Source organism: Hyperolius riggenbachi, chromosome 4 (assembly GCF_040937935.1).
Source record: "Hyperolius riggenbachi isolate aHypRig1 chromosome 4, aHypRig1.pri, whole genome shotgun sequence".
Classification (NCBI taxonomy): Eukaryota; Metazoa; Chordata; class Amphibia; order Anura; family Hyperoliidae; genus Hyperolius; species Hyperolius riggenbachi.
The window spans coordinates 282,162,445-282,185,209 of NC_090649.1; the positions used below are offsets into that span (position 1 = coordinate 282,162,445).

Sequence of the window (22,765 nt, forward strand, 5' to 3'; positions counted from 1 at the left end):
GAGACGGGGTGGGGCTTTTAATCCGATTCTGAGTGGTGTCTAGTGATATTTAATGAAGAGCCGATTCAGAGCCGTAAGAGCCGGCTCTTTAATGGGAGCCGATTCAGAAGAGCCGATTCTCTGAGAAGAGCCGGAATTCCCATCACTACTATACAGTGTATAATAAATAAATAGTAATAAAACAAAAAATGACGTGCATTCTGCATATTTTTTTACTCAATCATTGCCCCTACACGTTCCTTGTAATCACTCATTTTGATGATGCTGTCACCATTATAGTACTCAGCCCTAGGAGATCATTTGGGCAGTGGTCACGTGGCTCTGAGATGTCACAAAGGTCCTCCAGCGCTATGGGATTTGGCATCTGTCCAAGCAACACATGTTGACGGGCATTTGTTAATGGCGTCATATTTTGCGACACTTCAGACTAGACCAATGGCTGACATGAGAGCGCATAACCATGCAGCTGATAATAGCAGCATATAAGTTGTTCTGTTACTAAGTGCAGTACATAAACTAACGTTCTGATTTACATATTGACATTTGCCTAGTGTCAGCAAAATTGCTACAGCGTTACTGACACTCCACACGTGAGAAATTAAGGCGGTGCAGCGGCTGGACTAGAGCAATCGATGTCAGAGCCATCGAGCCTTTCCCGAGCGTGGCCGGTTAGGAGTCTGCACCATCCTATAGGGGCTGCTGGGAGAGGCTACTCCCGCTCCATGGCCCGCTAACCATGACCGACTACGCTGATGAACAACGCAACGAGCTAGAGGCTCTGGAGTCCATCTATGCCGACTCCTTCACAGGTGAGTGCAGCACACCGCCAGGGCTCCTGCAATGCAGGCCAGCTGTCTACCCGAGGCTGCAGGCTGAGGTTACAGAGTGGGTGCTGGCTAACCAGGGTGACTTAGGGTTAGGCAAGACAAGTAACATTGGACAGGCACCGGTTAGGCATCAGGCAAGGTGTAGAGAGTTAGCCATAGAGTGGAAAGATACTGAGCACTACTAGAATAAGCTGAGGAGAGGGGAGGCTGTTAAAGTGCACCTGAAGTGACATGTGAGAGTATGGTTGAGGTGACCCAGCAGGAAACCCCATAGGGAAATTCTGCTAACATGATTGGTTGGCTTTTTCAACAGTTTTTCAGTATTGGCACTGTATAGAACTTTTAGGTTTCAGATAGGTAGTAATAATAACTACACTCACACTATTCAGCAAATTAGAATGCTTCACATTGTAGACGAGGGTGCTGTGACTGGAGAATTGTTCCTTAGGCCTGGTTCACATCTGAGGAGCGCAGATGGCCGTGCGATCCGATCGCACGCCATCTGTGCTGCTGCGCTGCTGATCCCATCCATTAACAGTGATGGGGTCAGCTCTGCGCTTCCGGGCAAAATGCAGGCAGCAGTACGCAAGCGCTTCCCTGCGCATCGTACTGCTGCGCAGCGCAGTAGATGTGAACGGTAGAAGGGCAGTCTATGCCCTTCTGCCGTTCCTGTGTTTCAGCACATCATACGCGCTTCCATATCCGCACGGAAGCGCGTATGATGTGAACGAGGCCTTAAAGAGAACCCGAGGTGGGATTTAATTATGCAAGTGGGGCACAGAGGCTGGTTGTGCACACTAACACCAGCCTCTGTTGCCCCATGGTGTGCCTCCAGGACCCCCCTGCGTGCCGCTATACCCCCCGCAGTGCTGGCGACACACAGCGTGTCGCCAGCTCAATGTTTACCTATGCGCTGTCTGTCAGCACCGCTCCCCCGCCTCCTCCGTATCGGCGCTACCCGCCCGTGTCCCTTCCCTCCCGCTGATTGGAGGGAAGTGACGCGGGCGGGTAGTGCCGATACGTAGTAGGTGGGGGAGTGGCGCTGACAGACAGCGCATAGGTAAACATTGAGCTGGCGACACGCTGTGTGTCGGCAGCACTGCGGGGGGTATAGCGGTGCGCAGGGGGGTCCTGGAGGCACACCATGGGGCAACAGAGGCTGGTGTTAGTGTGCACAACCAGCCTCTGTGCCCCACTAGCATAATTAAATCCCACCTCGGGTTCTCTTTAAGGCTCTGCTTTTTAGCATCTAAGGCCTCATTCACATCATACGCGCTTCCGTGCGGATATGGAAGCTTGTATGATGTGCTGAAACGCAGGAACGGCAGAAGGGCATAGACTTCCCTTCTACCGTTCACATCTACTGCGCTGAGCAGCAGTACGATGCGCTGGGAAGCGCTTGCGTACTGCTGCATGCACTTTGCCGGAAGCGCAATGCTGATCCCATCACTGTCAATGGATGGGATCAGCAGGGCAGCAACGCAGATGGTGTGCGATCGGATGCGCTGCGTTCGGATCGCACGGCCATCTGCGTTGGTAGATGTGAACGAGGCCTAACATTGATGTGTAACTGAAAAGCGGACACAACTTCACCAGTGGACTCAGGCTCTAAGAGATTTCCTGCTGGGTCACCTGAACCATACTAGTACCACGTGACATAAAATATATATACTGTATTTTCTGGTGTATAAGACTACTTTTTAGCCCTTGAAAATCTTCTGAAAAGTCAGGAGTTGTCTTATACGCCGGGTGTCATTGATGCAGGGTGATGTTCCCTATCCTGTTACCGACTCTCAGATCTCGCTGCTGAGGGCTGTAGTGAAGCGGTGCAGTCGCACACGTGCAAGATCTGAGAGGTAGAGAAGGAGGCAAATAGGATACATGGGTGGGTGAGAAGGGTGAAAGAGGCGTGTTTTATGGGCACAGCGCTATTCTTCCATACCGCTCTGATAAACAGACAAGGAGAGCTGACCAATCCACTTAGGGAGAGCTGACCAATCCAACCAGTCAATCGCCTATATACTGTTATATACTGGGTACCAAATACAGTATAGCACCTGTAGATGATGTTTTTCATTTTATTTGGTGTGTGTTGGAAGGGGGATAGTCTTATACGGGGAGTATATCGCAAATGCTATATTTTAACTGGAAAAGTTGGGGGGGGAGTCTTATACGCCCAGTCGTCTTATACGCTGGAATATATGGTGTATGTATGTATGTCGGGCGTAGCTAGAAATCTTGGGGCCCCATAGCAAAGTTTGGGTTAGGGGCCTCAACCTTCCCTCATTCATCAATAGCTAAAAGCCCCTCACCCCACCATCCAGTAAGGGTAGCCAGAGGGCATACATTTGAAATCGGCGCTGGTAGACTTGGGCGCAGGATACAGCCGGTATATGGCTGATCCTGCTTCTACTCAAGTCCGGGCCGTGTTAATTACTATCCCCACTCCAGGATAGTGGGGGAATGATATAATTCGGCTTCCAGCGATTGCTGGAGGCCGAATTATTGTGTTTTTAAGCAACCTCGGCTCCATCTTCTGACGGCGTCGATGTTACTCACTGAGCGCCGCTCAGTTGTGATTCCCTTTATAGTCTATGGTGGCGCCAGTTGGTCCCTAATCTAGCAGGGCTGAAAAGCACTGCTCCGGCCAGAGGTACCCCATAATATTAACCGAGGTACACCTCAGCATAAGTAGTCAGAGATTTCTCCACCAGTAGTTGGCTACAAATTGTGCCACCCAGTATAAGTAGCCCCCCAGTTCAGGTATCTAGAAATGGCCACCCCCCCTTCCCCAATATAGGATGCCAGAAGAACCCCCCCTTGTGTATAGGTAGCTTATACTGGAGGTATAGAGCTCAACATGCACAGAGCAACTATGCTTACAGCAGAGGAGATGAGTCGGTGACAGCCGGGTGCTCACCAAAACTAGCCGGGTGGAGCACCTGGCTAAAAGAGCCTGGGGAGAACACTGATGCACTGCAGCTAGTTTAAGTACAGGCAAAGAGTAAGGACTCAGACACTTGGATTAAAATCATGGTAAAATTGCTGTGATCACGTAACAAAATTTTTTTATGTGATCCTGGCAATTTTATGCAATTTTACCACAGTTTTAATGCAAGTGGATCAAATCGATTTTTTTTTTTGCGCTCAGAAAAGAGCTTATAGTGTGTCTGAGCCCTTACAGCTTATACTGGAGGTAGCAGAGATTAGCATACACTGCAGCTTGTTAGCTATTAGTATAGGCACAGAGTAACAGTTTACGTTATACTGTACATATTTGGGGGTAGCAGAGATCAGCACACACTGCAGCTAGTGTACTATCAGTACAGGCAAAGAGTAACAGCTTATACTGAATGTAGAAATGGTAAAATTGGATGAAAAAAAATTGTATCATGTATGGGCACTATCAGCCTGACTAGCTATCAGTATAGGCACAGAGTAAAGACCCTAACACATGATCAATGTCGCTCGACTGGGATCGGGAACTGATTTCTCGGACGACATTGTAGGGCATAGGCTGTGCAAGTGTGTTGCTCGCTTGCAAGCAACATGTTCTCTTCTATGCAGGGTGGGAGGAGTGGTACAACAGTGACATAAGGCAGAATTGACATTGTGTGGGTGACGTTGAAGCAGACAGTGGGTGATGGTAGTGCAGAGAGTGGGTGACTGCCGTGGATAGAGTGTGTGAGGATACTGCAAAAAGTGGGTGGTTCGGAGAGTGGATGATAGTCATACAGAATGTTAGTAACAATCATGCAGACAGTGAGCTTAGTGCAAAAACTGGGTGAAGGTAATGGAAGCAGTGGTGTGGAACATGGGTAATGGTAGTGTTGAAACTGGGACAGCTATAGTCAGTGGGAGTTAGTGGATGAGAGGTATCTTCTTATTTAGTCCTTGGTGGTAGTGGGTGCCTCCGTGCCTGGATCCTTTGGCACTCCCTGTTAGTAGATGATGGTGGAGATGGAGGCATCATGTACATGGTGTTTTTTGCTCCCCCCCCCCCCCCCCCGTGATTCTCTCTTCTGTTTATGTGCAAGGGGCATGGCCTGTGCAGCCTATGGTCATAGCTCTGCTGTCCCCATCAACACGGCAAGGCAATCCACATGGGACAGATCAACAAGCACAGTCATCAGGGCCAGAGATGGACTCCCAAATGGGGGGCGGAGCTACAACAGAGGGAGTGGAGCTACAGCACAGCCAACATGGCCATTCAAAAGTAAAGCAGGGGTGGTATACTACGAAGTTGGGAGCTTGGTGGAGCACAATAGGCAGCCACGGCCAATGGCTAATGCAGGTGCTACTAAAATGTCTGCCATATGTGATTGCCGGGGTATAAGTGGGTACGTGACATTACGCTGGCAACCACATGGGGTGCATGTATGAGGACAGTGCAGAGCCAGCGGTGGACACCAAAAGGTATAGTATACTGCATGTGGGGGCAGCAGATACAGTATTACAAGGCTGATTCCTGAGGGATTTAATGCTGAAATAATTTGGGAATCGGCCTGCGGTGTACGGGCAGGCAATCTCTCCAATCAGAGAGAGATCTGTCACCTGATCGGTCTGCCCACACATTGTCTGATGTATGGGCAGTCTTTCTGCTTTTGTCTTTCAGGGGTGAGTTAGCTAATGCAAGGTGCCCTTTATAACAAGCAAATTGATATACTAAAGTCATTCTTGGGCAGGTAGGCAGGTAGTGGATTATAGCATTTTCTGCTAGCTATCTTAGTTTTCTTTAGTTATTGTTGACTTTTTTTATACAGTCCAATGATGTTTGTTTGTTTTTTTTCATTTTAGCTTTTTCTTTTTATAATTTACTTTTACAGTTTTGTCGTCCACTCCACCGAGTTTCTCTATCACTGTATCATCTGAAGGAGGAGAAGAAGAAGAAAGTAAGTTTACAGGCTGTCCACTTTTTGATTACCGTACCTGAATGAGTCTTCTCTTCACTTTTGTCATGGAAAAGAATCATCCCTATGGCCTAGTGCACACTGAGAGGTTTTGGTAGCGTTTTTAGAACCGCTTGTGGATGTGGAAACGCTTGGGTATTGTATTTCGATGGGCTGGTGCACACCAGAGCGGTAGGCGTTTTGCAGAAACGCATACTCCCGGCCTGGGCTGCAGCATTTTTTGGATTTCGGAGGCATTTCTGCCTCCAATGTTAAGTATAGGAAAAACACAAAACGCTTGATAAAACGCCAGATCAGAGCGGTTTTCCAGGCGTTCAGTAACAGCTTTACTGTTACAATATCTGTAATCTGCTACACAAAAAAACTAAACAAAACCGCAAAACGCTTCATAATAAGAAAAAAACGCTTCAAAAACCGCTAGCGTTTTGCGGATCTGCTAGCGGTTTTTGGTGTGCACCAGGCCTATGAGGGGGATACAGAAAATATGCAAGTGTACACATCATCTTGTAAATTGTACAGAGCTGCATTTTGACAGGCCTGTTTTAACACCTAAATGAACATTTGGGGGTCTATTCAGTCTATACACATTCCTTTGCAGTTTGGCACAGCGCGTGCCATTGGCAAGGGTATGAAAGATTAGCAATGACACCAGCAATTTCATAGAAAGCATTCTTACCAGTGCACAACGGGACATGTTGGGAATGCATGACTGCACACCTTTTTTGTTGGCAAGTCTGTTCTTTTCACTGCGTCGAATGGGGTCAACACTGCACGACAGTGATTGGAGTGAGCGTGCTGGACAGACAGGTGAGTGCACTCTGCTGCCAGTGCTCTACAGGGGCCCCTGCGGAAGCACTATCAAAACTTGCAGGAAGTCATGGGTGGTCCTTTAGCTGTCCGACGAGCCACTACCACGCCCACTTTCAAGCAAGGTCATTAATAATAATAATCCTAACATTTGTATAGTGCTTTCCCAGAACGTCTTTCAGGACAGCACCCCCTCTTGAGACTTGTCTCCCCTCCCTCACACTGGACAGGAAGCTAAAAGATAAAAATTTGCATAGCAGGTATGCAGGCAGCATAAATACCCCCCAGCTCACCTAGAGCCCTCAGTTGTTTTTTCTGTCCCGGAGGGACGCTTAAAGATCCTCCGCAGGTGCCATCATTGTCAGGCGGCAGGGGCAGCGTTGTTGCGGACTGCAGATAGAGCCGGTCAGGGGAGCCGGCGTGCAGCTCGGACAGCGTGGAGGAGGCTTCTCCAGATCTGGCAGCTTCTATATACGCGCATGGGCGCGCAAAGGAAAAGTTCCGGGCGGATACCGTGACCGGAAGTAGGAAGCGCCGTTTTGCAGGCGCAGTTCGGCGCACCTGGACCTACCCCACACTGATCAGGTAATCAACCAATACTATTTAAATGAAAGCAGTGCATGTTCCCACCTTTCTGGCAACATGGAGGACGCTGCAGGCCCCGCTCCGCTGCAATCTGCTGAGTCTGGCACTGAACCCTTTCTGGTAAGCGGCACAGGGGTGCTCTAATACCGGGGAAATATGTTTAAGTGTGGGGTATGATAGGGATGTAGGGATCTGCACTAATTTAGGCCATATTATGCTTTATTGCAGCCTAAAAAGGACAAGTCAAGCTCCCAGCATCACTCATCTACTTCTGCTTCTACATCTTCTTCTAAGGGAGAAAGAAAATGTCCATTATGCAATGCAAAGATTTCCTCTTCAACCAGGAAATTGTCACCATTGCACTGATAAAATTGTGAAAAATGAATTACCTGTGATATTTAAGGATCTAATGGGATGGATGAGATCAGAAATGTCCATAGCTATTAAGGAAATTAAGGATTCTGCGATAGCATCATCATCATCATCCACACCGGCCCCTTTGGAAGTTGTACAACCGGAAGATCCCATTCCCCCTCCTGAGTCCCCTCCAGTATCTTTAGTTCCCACAGCAGTTTCTAGAAAGAGAAGGGCTGAGGAATCAGTTGGGTCTGAACTATCTGAGGGAGAATTAGAAATTTCATCCTTTGAGGACATTTTGGAGGATGAAGGGGGGGAAAAGTCGGGGGGAAATCAGAAGTTTGCTTTTTCACCTGATCTTATTAATGATTTATTATCTGCCATGCATAATACTATGGGCATTGAGACAAAGGAAATCTCTATCTCAGTTGGATCAAATGTATGAAAGTTTATCTGATCCTCATTCCTCTTTTATCCCGGTCCATTCTTCTCTAAAAAGTATAAGAAAAGAGTGGGATAATCCTCAGAAACGGGCTTTTTGGCCAAGGACCCTTAACAGGCGGTACCCCTTTTCCGCTGAGCATCAGAAATTCTGGGGTCCCTCTCCTAAACTTGATCCAGCTTTATCTAGAGTTTCGAGAAATACAGACTTACTTTTTGAGGATTACGGGCACCTTAAGGACCCGATAGACAAAAAGACCGATAACCTTCTAAGGAGAGCTTGGGAGTCATCCTCACTTACATTTAAACCTGCTGTTGCTTCCACGGCAGTGGGTAGATCCCTAAAAACCTGGTTGATGGAGACCCAACATAAAATTGCCACAGGGGTACTCTAGGGAGGAAATCTTAACGGATTTCCCTAATTTGTTTAATGCCACCAACTATATGACTGATGCAGCGGATGACGCATTGAAGCTTACTGCCAGGACTACTGCATTAGTCAATTCAGCTAGACGTGGAGTGTGGGTTAAAACTTGGAAGGGGGATAATTCCTCCAAGGCCAAACTATGTGGAATACCCTGTGAGGGAGAGTTGTTGTCCGGGTCTAAACTTGATGAGACCTTAGAGAGAACAGCTGACGTCAAGAAAAATGTTCCTGTTAGGAAGAGAGTTTTTCAGTCTAAACGTTCCTTTCGTGCCAACACCAAGCCAGAGTCGGATAATAAAACCACCACAAAGAAAAGATGGGCCCCCTATAAAGTACAAAAGGGAAAATCAAACTTTACCCCTCATTCTTCAACCCAGTCTAATAAACAATGACGCCAGCATCCCAGTGGGGGGAAGGATTACCCACTTTTACGAGACATGGCAGGAAATATTTCAAAATCAGTGGCTATTAAAGATAATTTTAGAGGGGTACAGCATAGAGTTCATACAGGCACCCCCTAAAAGGTTTTTTTGTCTGTCCAACTCCAAAGGACATTGTTCAAGGTCTAGCACTCAAAGGGAAATATCCTCTCTACTGCAAAAAAGAGTAATCAGGGAGGTTCCAAAATGTCAACAGGAGTTGGGTTTTTACTCCCCAGTATTCCTGATAAAAAAGCCTCAGGGAGAATTTCGATTCATCCTGAACCTAAAGGAATTAAACAAGTCAATAAAATACAGAAGATTTCAAATGGACAATATTTACTCTGTGATAACTCTCTTACAGAAAGATTGCTTCCTAGCATCTCTGGACTTAAAGGATGCATACCTGCATGTTCCAATTCATCTGAGATCACAACAATTCCTCAGGTTCGCAGTGCAGCTGGAAGGAAAGGGAAGACATTTCCAGTTTAATGCTCTACCTTTCGCCATCTATTCTGCTCCTTGGCTCTTCACAAAAATTTTGTCAGAAGTATTAGCAGTAATCAGGGGCAGGTCCATATCGGTTCTTAGTTACCTGGATGATTTATTGATTTGGAGACAGTCTAAAGACTCAGTGTTGTTGCAACTAGAATCTACTATTTCTTTGTTGCAATCTTTGGGATGGCTTATTAACTGGCCTAAGTCATCCCTAAATCCTTCCCAGTTCATGGAATTTTTAGGATTCAATATTTCTACTACTAGTGAAAGGATTTTGTTGCCAGACAGAAAGATTTCTGCAATACTTAATGCTGTTTCTTCTTTCCAGCAGGCCCATTACATCTCCCTCAGAAAGGCAATGGCAATTCTGGGACTTCTAACTTTCGCCTTTCCGGCCATTCAGTGGGGTCAGTTCCATGCCAGAACTTTGCAAATTTGGATCCTAAAGGAATGGAACAGGGATGTGAAACTCCTAGACAAGAAAGTATTCATTCCTTACAGTATAAAGGTCTCACTCATGTGGTAGAAAGATCTCACACATTTGTCAGAAGGTCGGCTGTGGCATTATCCATCTCAATCAGTGATAACAACGGATGCCAGTCTGTGGGGTTGGGGAGCTCACATGGATGGTCGTCCAGCTCAAGGACAGTGGTCCAACAAAATGAGAGCCAGGTCATCAAACAGCAGGGAACTTCAGGCAGTATGGTTGGCACTACAAAGTGTTAGTCGAGACATAACCCAGAGTCATGTACTGATAAGAACCGACAACAGCAGTGTGGTAGCTCACCTAAATCGTCAGGAGGGGACAAGAAGTCCGTTACTGTGGTCCCAAACCAGACGAATCCTGAATTGGGCGGAAAGGAATCTGAGGTCTATAAGGGCCCGACACTTAGAGGGTACAGCCAACCAGTTGGCGGACTTCCTAAGCAGGTCCCCTCTAAAGCAGGACGATTGGGCCCTAAATCCGGCAGTTTTTCAGGAAATCGGGGATCAGTGGGGATCCCCGGAAGTGGACTTATTTGCAAATGGGGACAATACCAAGTGTCAGAAGTTCTGCTCCCTGTGTCCCCTAGACAAGCCCTGGGCAGTGGATGCCTTCTTACTAAATTGGGAACCAGGTCTGATGTACAGTTTCCCCCCAATATCTCTCATCCCACGAGTTCTGAACAAGATCAGGCAGGATCAAGCTCACATGATTCTGCCCCATTTTGGCCGAAGAGGCCATGGTTCACGTTATTACAGAAATTGACAGTATGTCAGCCAATTATTCTTCCGAATCGGCAGGATCTACTACAGCAGGGCATAGCCTTTCATCCGAACCTACAACTTCTTCACCTTACGGCATGGAAGCTGAGTGGAAAATCTTAAAAGCAAGAGGGTTCTCAGATAAGTTATGAGACCCTAATACAATGTCGTAAAAAAGTAACAAGGAATATTTATAATAAGACATGGATAAGGTGGAAGATGGAAGATATTCAAATTGGTGTAAAGAGAGATCCCTAGATATATCTTTATCTACCTCAGTTCTTGAATTTCTTCAGCAGGGACTACAAAAGGGCTTAAGTGTCAGTACCTTGAAGGTTCAGACATCTGCAATCAGTGTTTTTCTTGAAAGAAAACTGGCAGCAGAAGAATACTTTATTAGGTTTTTTCAGGCTCTGAAGAGAATTCGACCAGTAGTTCGATCCAGAATTTCTTCATGGGACTTAAATACAGTTCTTCAAGCTATGTGTACACCACCATTCGAGCCATTGTGGGAAATTTCAGATAAATTTCTTTCTTTAAAAACCGCCTTTCTGCTGGCAATCACGTCAGCAAGAAGGGTTGGAGAACTTCAGGCTTTATCGATTCAGGAACCATACTGTGTTATTTCAGATGATCGAATTACATTAAGAATAGACAGCGCCTTTCTTCCTAAGGTAGTATCTAAATTCCACAGATCCCAGGAGATATTTCTACCTTCCTTTTGCGCTAATCCATCCAATGAGAAGGAAAGACGTCTGCATTGTCTAGATGTAAGAAGATGTATCATTCATTATCTCGAAAGGACTAAGGAATGGAGAAAATCGGATTCAATGTTGGTATTGTTTGGGGGGGTGTCTAGGGGGAAGCAGGCCTCCAAAGCTACATTGGCCAGATGGATTAGAGAAGCCATTACTACTTCATACCGATCTCAAGGGAAACTGCTTACTACTTCAATCAAAGCTCATTCGACAAGGGGTATCTCTACATCCTGGGCAGAGAGGGCTGGTGCATCCATCGAACAGATTTGCAAGGCGGTCACCTGGTCCAGTCAAAATACTTTTGTCAGGCACTACAGACTTAATGTCCTATCCAGTGCAGACTTGAGTTTTGGCAGAAAAGTTCTACAGGCAGTCGTCCCACCCTAAGATTTCATCTTGTCTATCTCTCAAGAGGGGTGCTGTCCTGAAAGACGTTCTGGGAAAGACCACATTTACTTACGGTGAAGTCTTTTCCAGTAGTCTGAAGGACAGCACCCCTGCGACCCACCCAGTGTGGGAAATATTGAGGTAAATATACAGATTATTTTTGTTTTTTATTTATTGAAGCATACGTCCGTATAATCTTTTTTATTAACTGAGGGCTTTAGGTGAGCTGGGGGGTATTTATGCTGCCTGCATATCTGCTATGCAAATTTTTATCTTTTAGCTTCTGTCCAGTGTGAGGGAGGGGAGACAAGTCTCAAGAGGGGGTGCTGTCCTTCAGACTACTGGAAAAGACTTTACCATAAGTAAATGTGGTCTTTTCTCCTGTTGGACTCAAAGGACTCTAGAGCTGCAGCCACTAAGGGTATGCTCAAAGGGCCACCCTGCAGTGTTAAGAAGTCTTGCATAAGAAGTCTTGATTAGACTGGGCTGTCTAATGACAACTATGCTCTGTGCACTCGTCAGAAGCCAATTTCACTGGCTTCTGACCATGTGATCAAAGGAACACTAAGGGGGTGGGGGCGGGAAGGAGGCTCTGGTCCTTAGATGGAACAAAGAGGAATGTTTTTTTTTTTTTAAAGGATATTACGTGTCCCTCACCACAGCTCCGGTTTTCTCCCAGGTCCCACTGGCAGCCTCTGGAGTACCGCCGACCCCGATGGGGTAGTATGCTGCCGATGGCGTCGTCGATACTTCAGAGGCTGCCAGTGGGCCCCGGGAGAAAACTGGAGCTGTGGTGAGGGACACGTGACTTCTAGGAGCTGGAAGAAGCCCCAGGTAAGTAAAGCTAGATTTTATTAATCGCCTTAGATATCCTTTAACCTCCTTGGCGGTAACCCCGTGTGTGACACGGGGTAAGCCGCCGGAGGGTGCCGCTCAGGCCCTGCTGGGCCGATTTTCATAATTTTTTTTTTTGCTGGACGCAGCTAGCACTTTGCTAGCTGCGCCAACACTCTGATCGCCGCTGGCCCCCGCCCGATCGCCGCTATCTGCTGCGGCGCGCGGCCCCCCCCCCCCAGACCCCAGCGCTGCCTGGCCAATCAGTGCCAGGCAGCGCCGAGGGGTGGCCCGGGACTCCCAATGACGTCTCCCGACGTCAGTGACGTCATCCCGCCCCGTCGCCATGGCGACGGGGGAAGCCCTCCAGGAAATCCCGTTCTATGAACGGGATTTCCTGATCGGAGATCGCTGAAGGCGATCGAAGCGGGCGGGGGGATGCCGCTCAGCAGCGGCTATCATGTAGCGAGCCCTCGGCTCGCTACATGATTAAAAAAAATTTTTTTTTTTAAAAAAAACTGCTGCGCTCCCTCCTGGCGGTATTTTTCATACCGCCAAGGAGGTTAAGGACATGCCTTTGTGTCCTCCTGGTGCTGCTTTCTGTCCCTCGCTTCGCTAGCCTTTGATTAACATTGGTTCTCAAGTTTTTTTGTTTTTTTTTTATGCAGAAAACTCACAGAAAAACAGACAAGTGTGAATCCAGCCACAGACTTTTAAAAGCCTAGTTCACATTCATTAATTTACTAGTGAAAAACTGGCGAGCACTGTATTACGCTTAAAGCGGTATTGTCACCATGAAAATCAAATTTCAACAGCACCTGGTCTGAGTGTATTAAGTGATAAAGATGCTAATCCTGCATTCAAAACTGCAAAACTTTTTCTGCTGTTATGGTTTGTAGTTATCACATACTTTAGGAGCACTGGCCCTAGTGCCAAACAGTGCCAAAGAGTTGAATGCTGGGAGTTCTTTTTATCTATAAATATTCCTCCTCTTCTATTTATTTCCCTGCCTAGCTGCTTATCAGAAACACCCTCTGATTACTTGTGTATTCAAGCAAGGCTGAGGTGACTCAGTGATTGGATGTGTAAATAAAAAAGAGACAGTGCCTTTGTTAGTATACACCTCAGTGGGAGTGTCTGAAGACTCTGGGAGGAGGGCAGCTAATGAATACACAATGAGAAAGAGAAGGGAGGGGGGGAAACGAGAGTCAGGGAGGATATGATGTCAGCATTAGCTTGGCAAGATGGCCACTGCCTAGAATGGGATTTTTTTGCTTTTTTCCTTTATAAAATTCACAGGCATCATTACGTGGATAGCACAATACATCTGTTATGTAAGAAGAAGTAGTATTTATCTATCTATCTATCTATCTATCTATCTATCTATCTATCTATCTATCTATATATATATATATATATATATATATATATATATATATATATATATATATTATATACAGTGGAGGAAATAAATATTTGACCCCTCACTGATTTTGTAAGTTTGTCCAATGACAAAGAAATGAAAAGTCTCAGAACAGTATCATTTCAATGGTAGGTTTATTTTAACAGTGGCAGATAGCACATCAAAGGGAAAATCGAAAAAATAACCTTAAATAAAAGATAGCAACTGATTTGCATTTCATTGAGTGAAATAAGTTTTTGAACCCTCTAACAATAAAAGACTTAATACTTAGTGGAAAAACCCTTGTTTGCAAGTACAGAGGTCAAACGTTTCTTGTAATTGATGACCAAGTTTGCACACATTTTAGGAGGAATGTTGGTCCACTCCTCTTTGCAGATCATCTCTAAATCCCTAAGGTTTCGAGGCTGTCTCTGTGCAACTCTGAGCTTGAGCTCCCTCCATAGGTTTTCTATTGGATTAAGGTCCGGAGACTGACTAGGCCACTCCATGACCTTAATGTGCTCCTTCTTGAGCCACTCCTTTGTTGCCTTTGCTGTATGTTTTGGGTCATTGTCGTGCTGGAACATCCATCCACGACCCGTTTTCAGTTTCCTGGCAGAGGGAAGGAGGTTGTCGTTCAGGATTTCACGATACATGGCTCCGTCCATTTTCCCGTTAATGCGATTAAGTTGTCCTGTGCCCTTAGCAGAAAAACACCCCCAAAGCAAAATGTTTCCACCCCCATGCTTGACGGTGGGGACGGTGTTCTGGGGGTTATAGGCAGCATTTTTCTTCCTCCAAACACAGCGAGTTGAGTTAATGCCAAAGAGCTCTATTTTGGTCTCATCAGACCACAGCACCTTCTCCCAGTCACTCACAGAATCATTCAGGTGTTCATTGGCAAACTTCAGATGGGCCTGCACATGTGCCTTCTTGAGCAGGGGGACCTTGCGAGCCCTGCAGGATTTTAATCCATTGCGGTGTAATGTGTTTCCAATGGTTTTCTTGGTGACTGTGGTCCCTGCTAATTTGAGGTCATTCACTAACTCCTCCCGTGTAGTTCTAGGATGCTTTTTCACCTTTCTCAGAACCATTGACACCCCACGAGGTGAGATCTTGCGTGGAGCCCCAGAGCGAGGTCAATTGATGGTCATTTTGTGCTCCTTCCATTTTCGAACAATCGCACCAACAGTTGTCACCTTCTCTCCCAGCTTCTTGCTAATGGTTTTGTAGCCCATTCCAGCCTTGTGCAGGTCTACAATTTTGTCTCTGACATCCTTGGACAGCTCTTTGGTCTTTCCCATGTTGGAGAGTTTGGAGTCTGCTTGATTAATTGATTCTGTGGACAGGTGTCTTTTATACAGGTGACTAGTTAAGACAGGTGTCCTTAATGAGGGTGACTAATTGAGTAGAAGTGTCTAACCACTTTGTGGGAGCCAGAACTCTTAATGGTTGGTAGGGGTTCAAAAACTTATTTCACTCAATGAAATGCAAATCAGTTGCTATCTTTTATTTAAGGTTATTTTTTCGATTTTTCCTTTTGATGTGCTATCTGCCACTGTTAAAATAAACCTACCATTGAAATTATACTGTTCTGAGACTTTTCATTTCTTTGTCATTGGACAAACTTACAAAATCAGTGAGGGGTCAAATAATTATTTCCTCCACTGTATGTATGTATGTATGTATGTATGTATGTATGTGTGTTTTTTTTATTTCTTGGTTAGCATGGGTGTCGCTTGTTCTTCAAAATGATTGTCCAAGCTGCCAGAAAAAAAAAGATCCACTTACCTGGGGCTTCCTCCAGCCCGTGGCAGCCATCCTGTGCCCTAGCCGCAGCTCCGATGGCTCCCGGTCTTCTCCGCTGGTGCAGCCGACCTCGCCAGGTTGGGTTCCGGGTCGGCATCTTCTGTGCTCCACCGCGTGGGTCACGTGGTCCCTCCGACGTCATCAGGACGGTACTGCGCAGGCGCAGAACTACTGCTCCTGCGCAGTACCGTCCTGATGCCGTCGGAGGGACCACGTGACCCGCGCGGTGGAGCTCAGAAGATGCCGACCCGGAACCCCACCTGGTGAGGTCGGCTGCACCAGCGGCGAAGACTCTGAGCTGCGGCGAGGGCACAGGACGGCTGCCACGGGCTGGTGGAAGGCCCAGGTAAGTGGATCCTTTTTTGGGGCAGCTTGGACAATTCCTTTAAAGTCTGACATCTGCTCTGTAAGTTTGCTTGAATGATACAAATAAAAGGTGTTGCATAACTAGTTATTTTTATTCAGTTCATTTGTCCACCAAAGGAAGGGTGGAAGTGTAGGGAGGGAATTCAGGACCATAAGGCAGAATTAATGATGGAGGACTTTTCCGATAGAAGTGAACGGAAAGCGATCGGAAATCAGAGCAGATCTGTTGAAAATAATCGATCTGACAGTATATCTGTCAAACAGAAAATCTTAGTGTGTACCTAGTATTACAGCTAGTTGTAAAATAAACTACGAAGTATAATGGTTAATCTATTGTTCCAATGTCTTTTACTTTTACAGATGTGGAGTTAACACTTAAATTTACTTATGTGGCATCTTATCCAGATGAACCTCCTTTGTATGAAATAATTGCCCAAGAAAATATTGAAGATGTTGATGTAACTGGTATACTGACCTTGCTGCAGGAACAGGTACATCTTCCTATGCTGCATAGAAATAAACCAGTGATTTTGTAAGAATACTCAGGACTACAATTTGTTGCAAAAATAAGTGAAGTTGGTTTGTCAAAGACAGAATGATGTGTGAGTGTTACGTCTGTAATACTGAGGAGTATATCGCATGTGCTAGTAAACACCTGTGCTCGTCACCCCAAACAAAGTTTAGGAAACTAACCAGGGTTTTCCACCCTGGTATCCATTTCCCCACTGCCCCGGGTGCTGAACACATCATCAAACTGGGTCCTAGTGCATGCAATGCAAGGGGCTGGCATCAGTACAAGCCTGGGGAGCATTGCAATCGCTGCAGGAATGGGTAGAGAGGATACTTCCAGCTTCTCTTCCTGCTGCTGAACTCTGCAATAGGCGTTGGAGAGGGTCTGTAGACTATCAGCAAGAGCTGTATAAGAGAGGGTGGACTAGACTACCACGAAAGGACCACGAGACAACAAGGGACCGTTATAAGGAGGGGTGACCACTAGATCACCAGAGATGGCTATAAGGTGGGGAAGTGGTGTTTAAAGCGGAACTGAAAATCCTAAAAAAGCAGAGTTTCACTTAATTAGGGCTTCCCCAAGCCCCCAGCAGCACAGGATGCCATAGCGGGCAAGAACGCGAAGAAAGCTATGTGCATACCCTTGTATAAAAAAAATAGGTGGAGGATTGTGGAGGACTGACGCGGGAAAGGACAGCTGCTTGGGGAAGACCCAGCTAAGTGAACCTCTTTGTTTTTTTTGTTTAGGATTTTCAGTTCCGCTTTAAGGCACATCTTGACTACCAGGAATAGAAAATATATGGGGGGGGTCATTGGATCACCAGGTTAAGCTATAAGAGGAGGGGGGCTGGTTTGTCCAAAGTAAACACTGGATTTATCAGATATCATAGTAGTGATTAAAGAGAACCAGAGACCAAACACCCTCATGTATTTTACTACATTTATCAGTGGGAACATGACAGTAAACGCCTACCCTGCTTTTAGTTTCATTCTTATCTGCTTAATTAGTCTGTTATCAGCTGTGATAAGAATCCCGACTGAGCATTCAGTCTAGGTTTGACCTGGAATCATCATAGCTGAGTCACTCTTCTGTGGAGTCTTCAAGCCCAAGCCTGCCCCCTCCTGGCTCAGCTTTGCATACTGAGAGCTCTGATGACATGGGAGGGGCTGCTTCTGCTGAGAAAGAAGCTCTGAAACAGACAAGTGTGGCTCTCTGCATAGATAATGATGATGACTGCAGTTGCATTCCTATGAGAGACACTTCCGACAGACAGCTGCACATCATACCAAAATGTAAGCACACAGATAAAAGGCTGCAGCAGCCTTTCTCATATAGCCTAGACAGCACATCCAGAACAACTCATAACCCGGAAGCAAAAAGGATAAGAGCTGGCGGCCATATTGGATTTTACCTGGATCAATAATGGATTAAAAAAAAAAACACTAAAAAAAGGCACACCAGAGCGCAAAATTATCAGGTAGAGCATTTATTCTTTACAAGCTATCGACTGATATGTTTATTTTGTGTGAAACCTTCATCTCTGGTTCCCTTTAATGATGCACTCCACTCATTAACCTCCCTGGCGGTAAGCCCGAGCTGAGCTCGGGCTATGCCGCGCAGGAGGATTTTTCAAGGTCTGTTGGGGCGATTCGCCCCATTCAAAGTGCTGTGCGCGCAGCCAGCACTTTGCTAGTCGCGCGCACAGCTCGATCGCCGCCGCTCTGTGGCGATCGCACGCAGCGGCGGAAGAGTGCCCCCCCCCCCCCGCCAGAGCCCTGCGCTGCCTGGACCAATGAGTTCCGGGCAGCGCTATGGGCTGGATCAAGTGCGCCTGACGTCAGGACGTCGGCTGACGTCATGCCGATCGTCGCCATGGCGACAGGAGAAGCCAAACATTGGAACGCGTTATATACGCGCTCCCCTGTTTGCTATTGATGCCGGCGACGATCGCACTAAAGGGCCACATGTGCCCTCTAGTGGTGTTTCATGTAGCTACCACTCTGGTAGCTTTACATGAAACAAAAAAAAAAAATTTAAAAAAAAGGATTTTTACACATTTGTCAAAATAAATTAACCGCCAAGGAGGTTAAATGGATTCTAGTAAGCCATATGTTGAGCAAAATATTAGCTGCCCCGGGGCAGATGGTGTATTCGTAGACTTCTTTTTCCTTAACCACTTCAGCCCGAGAGCAATTTTCACATATAGGCGCTGCTCCCATTCCTTTGCCAATAACTTTATTACTCCTTATCACAACTAAATGATCTATATATTGTTTTTTTTCAGGACAAATTCAGCTTTTAGTGTGTGTTCATTTTGTTTAGTAATCACCTTATTTTCTATGCATTTTAAAGGGAAAATAAGGTAAAAAGATGAGAAAAAAAATCTATTTCTCCATTTACATCCATTATAGCTTTAAATTAAACAGTGCTGACTATAAGTTAAACCCACTAATTTTATTTGCTCATCCATCCTGGTTATTGCAACATTTAGATTGTTCCTAGCACATTGTATGGAGAGAATATTGTATTTGGAAATAAAGGTGTCTTTTTTCTGTTTTGTGTTTTTTGCTTTCTCATTATACACTGTCAATGATTACAAGGCCTTATTTTGAAAAATAATAGTAATATACCCTTATGGCATACATATTTAAAAAGCCAGGTTTCTAAGGTAACAATATATGTTGTTTCTTTCATATTCTGTCACTTTGTTTTCATTTTACAAGTCTTTTATTTTGGTACAGAATATGCAAAAATGTAATTTCTTTTGATTCAGTTTGTGACTAAAAAAAAATACAGCAGACATGTGCCTCAACCCTAAAACTCTCTAAACTCTATTCTACTAATCACGGTTAAAATGATACCACATATGTCTCTTGTAGTGTTGCTAAAACTTTCCCAAGTTTGTACATAATTCTGAAAATGACTTTTTATATTTGATTGAGTTTGTCCCTACCTATTTTTCATGTGACGTGGTTCACAGGTTTTAGACACACCAAAATGGATTTCACAACTCGTCACGGTTAAAATGATACCACATGTGCCTCATTTAGTAGCAAACTGGTGGTGCACTCTCCACAACAACACTGGACAAATATATTTGTCCAGTTAGGCTTAAGTGGTTAAAGTGTGAACCCGAGGTGAGTCATATGGGGGCTGCTATATTTATGTTCTTTAAATAATACCAGTTGCCTGGCAAACGTTTGATCTATTTGGCTGCAGTAGACAAAGACAAGACACATAACATGGGTATCGTGCTTTTCTACTGGTGGACTCAAAGCGCCAGAGCTGCAGCCACTAGGATGCGCTGTATAGGCAGTAGCAGTGTTAAGGGGTCTTTTCCAAGTTCTCCTACTGAATAGGTGCTTGCTTGCTTACTGAACAGGAAGAGCCAAGATTCAAACCCAAATGTCCTGTGTCAGAGGCAGAGCCCTTAACCACTTGAGGACCACAGTCTTTTCGCCCCTTAAGGACCAAAGCCTTTTTTTCCATTCAGACCACTGCAGCTTTCACGGTTTATTGCTCGGTCATACAACCTACCACCTAAATGAAATTTTACCTCCTTTTCTTGTCACTAATACAGCTTTCTTTTGGTGCTATTTGATTGCTGCTGCGAGTTTTACTTTTTATTATATTCATCAAAAAAGACATGAATTTTGTCAAAAAAAAATTACTTTTTTAACTTGCTGTGCTGACATTTTTCAAATAAAGTAAAATTTCCTATACATTTGAGCGCGAAAGTTATTCTGCTACATGTCTTTGATAAAAAAAAAAACATTCAGTGTATATTTATTGGATTGGGTAAAAGTTATAGCGTTTACAAACTATGGTGCCAAAAGTGAATTTTCCCATTTTGAAGCATCTCTGCCTTTTCTAACCACCTAAGTCATGTTTCATGAGGTGCTAAAATTCCAGGATAGAAAAAAATATCCCCCAAATGACCCCATTTTGGAAAGAAGACATCCCAAAGTATTCAGTGAGAGGCATGGTGAGTTCATAGAAGAATTTATTTTTTGTCACAAGTTAGCGGAAAATGACACTTTGTGACAAAAAAAAATAATTTCCATTTCTTCTAACTTGCGACAAAAAAAAAATGAAATCTGCCACGGACTCACTATGCTCCTCTCTGAATACCTTGAAGTGTCTACTTTCCAAAATGGGGGTCATTTGTGGGGTGTGTTCACTGTCCTGGCATTTTGGGGGGTGCCTAATTGTAAGCACCCCTGTAAAGCCTAAAGATGCTCATTGGACTTTGGGCCCCTTAGCGCAGTTAGGCTGCAAAAAAAGTGCCACACATGTGGTATTGCCGTACTCAGGAGAAGTAGTATAATGTGTTTTGGGGTGTATTTTTACACATACCCATGCTGGGTGGGAGAAATATCTCCGTAAATGACAATTTTTTATTTTTTTTACACACAATTGTCTATTTACAGAGATGTTTCTCCCACTCAGCATGGGTATGTGTAAAAATACACCCCAAAACACATTATACTACTTCTCCTGAGTACGGCGATACCACGTGTGGCACTTTTTTGCACCCTAACTGCGCTAAAGGGCCCAAAGTCCAATGAGTACCTTTAGGATTTCACAGGTCATTTTGCGACATTTGGTTTCAAGACTACTCCTCACGGTTTAGGGCCCCTAAAATGCCAGGGCAGTATAGGAACCCCACAAATGACCCCATTTTAGAAAGAAGACACCCCAATCAATTGTTTGATTTTTATTTTTTACACACAATTGTCCATTTACAGAGAGATTTCTCCCACTCAGCATGGGTATGTATAAAAATACAACCCAAAACACATTATACTACTTCTCCTGAGTACGGCGATACCACATGTGTGACACTTTTTTGCAACCTAGGTGCGCTAAGGGGCCTAACGTCCTATTCACAGGTCATTTTGAGGCATTTGGATTCTAGACTACTCCTCACGGTTTAGGGCCCCTAAAATGCCAGGGCAGTATAGGAACCCTACAAGTGACCCCATTTTAGAAAGAAGACACCCCAAGGTATTCTGTTAGGAGTATGGTGAGTTCATAGAAGATTTTTTTTTTTTTTTTTTTGTCACAAGTTAGCGGAAAAGGACACTTTGTGGAAAAAAAAATACAAATCAATTTCCGCTAACTTGTGACAAAAAATAAAATCTTCTATGAATTCTTCATACACCTAACAGAATACTTTGGGGTGTCTTCTTTCTAAAATGGGGTCACTTGTAGGGTTCCTATACTGCCCTGGCATTTTAGGGGCCCTAAACCGTGAGGAGGAGTCTGGAAACCAAATGCCGCAAAATGACCCTTGAAATCCTGAAGGTACTCATTGGACTTTGGGCCCCTTAGCGCAGTTAGGGTGCAAAAAAGTGTCACACCTGGTATCGCCGTACTCAGGAGAAGTAGTATAATGTACAGCAGAAGGAAATGGCAGCGCTTCCAAACAGACGCTGCACCTGAATTGACTACTTGCACAGGTATGCAGAGCTCAAATAACGGGCAGGTTACACACCTTGCATTCAAAACAGGTACAGTAAAGGGGGGCGTTAGCTTCAGCATAAGTTGTGCACAAATTATCCCTAATAGACTCTCCAACGGCGGTGACGTGCCCCATAGGAGAGAAACTAACCACTAATCTAGCAGTGAAACATATAAAAAAGTGAAGCATGTTCAAACAATGAAAATTGTCCAAAAAAAAAGGTTAAAACCTCAAACTAATGTAACAGTGAAACATATTCAACAGTGAAACATATCCAACAGTGAACCCTAGCTAGTCTAAAATTAAAATCATAATCCTTACCCCCTTTACTGTACCTGTTTTGAATGCAAGGTGTGTAACCTGCCCGTTATTTGAGCTCTGCATACCTGTGCAGGTAGTCAATTCAGGTGCAGCGTCTGTTTGGAAGCGCTGCCATTTCCTTCTGCTGTACAAAACTTAAGTATACTTCAGGCTAGCTGCCTCCAGGGGTGTCAGCTTGCATTCAAATTTTAGAATTTAGATTAGTGTTAGCACATAATTTGCATCTGATTTGTATTCAAGGTGTGTATTTAGCTCCAAGGGGCTGGGCATATCTCTGGAGCTTTCACTTCACTTGCAGCCTGTGAGCGCTGCCCATTGCTTGCTGTCTTCTGAACAAATGTGTATACCATTTATGGCTAGCGCACCAGGTAAGGATTATGATTTTAATTTTAGACTA

The 22,765-nt window shown here is 45.0% G+C and overlaps 1 protein-coding gene across 1 annotated transcript in view; it reads left to right on the forward strand.

Moving 5' to 3' along the window:
* The first annotated feature begins 424 nt into the window (after positions 1-424).
* Positions 425-22,765, forward strand: part of RWDD1 (RWD domain containing 1) — a 39,020-nt gene continuing 16,679 nt past the window's right edge. Inside the window, exons 1-3 of the mRNA XM_068279464.1 lie at positions 425-809; positions 5,654-5,719; positions 16,433-16,563. Of these exons, the coding sequence (XP_068135565.1) occupies positions 737-809; positions 5,654-5,719; positions 16,433-16,563 (270 nt within the window). The 5' untranslated portion in view covers positions 425-736. The remainder of the gene's footprint in view (positions 810-5,653; positions 5,720-16,432; positions 16,564-22,765) is intronic.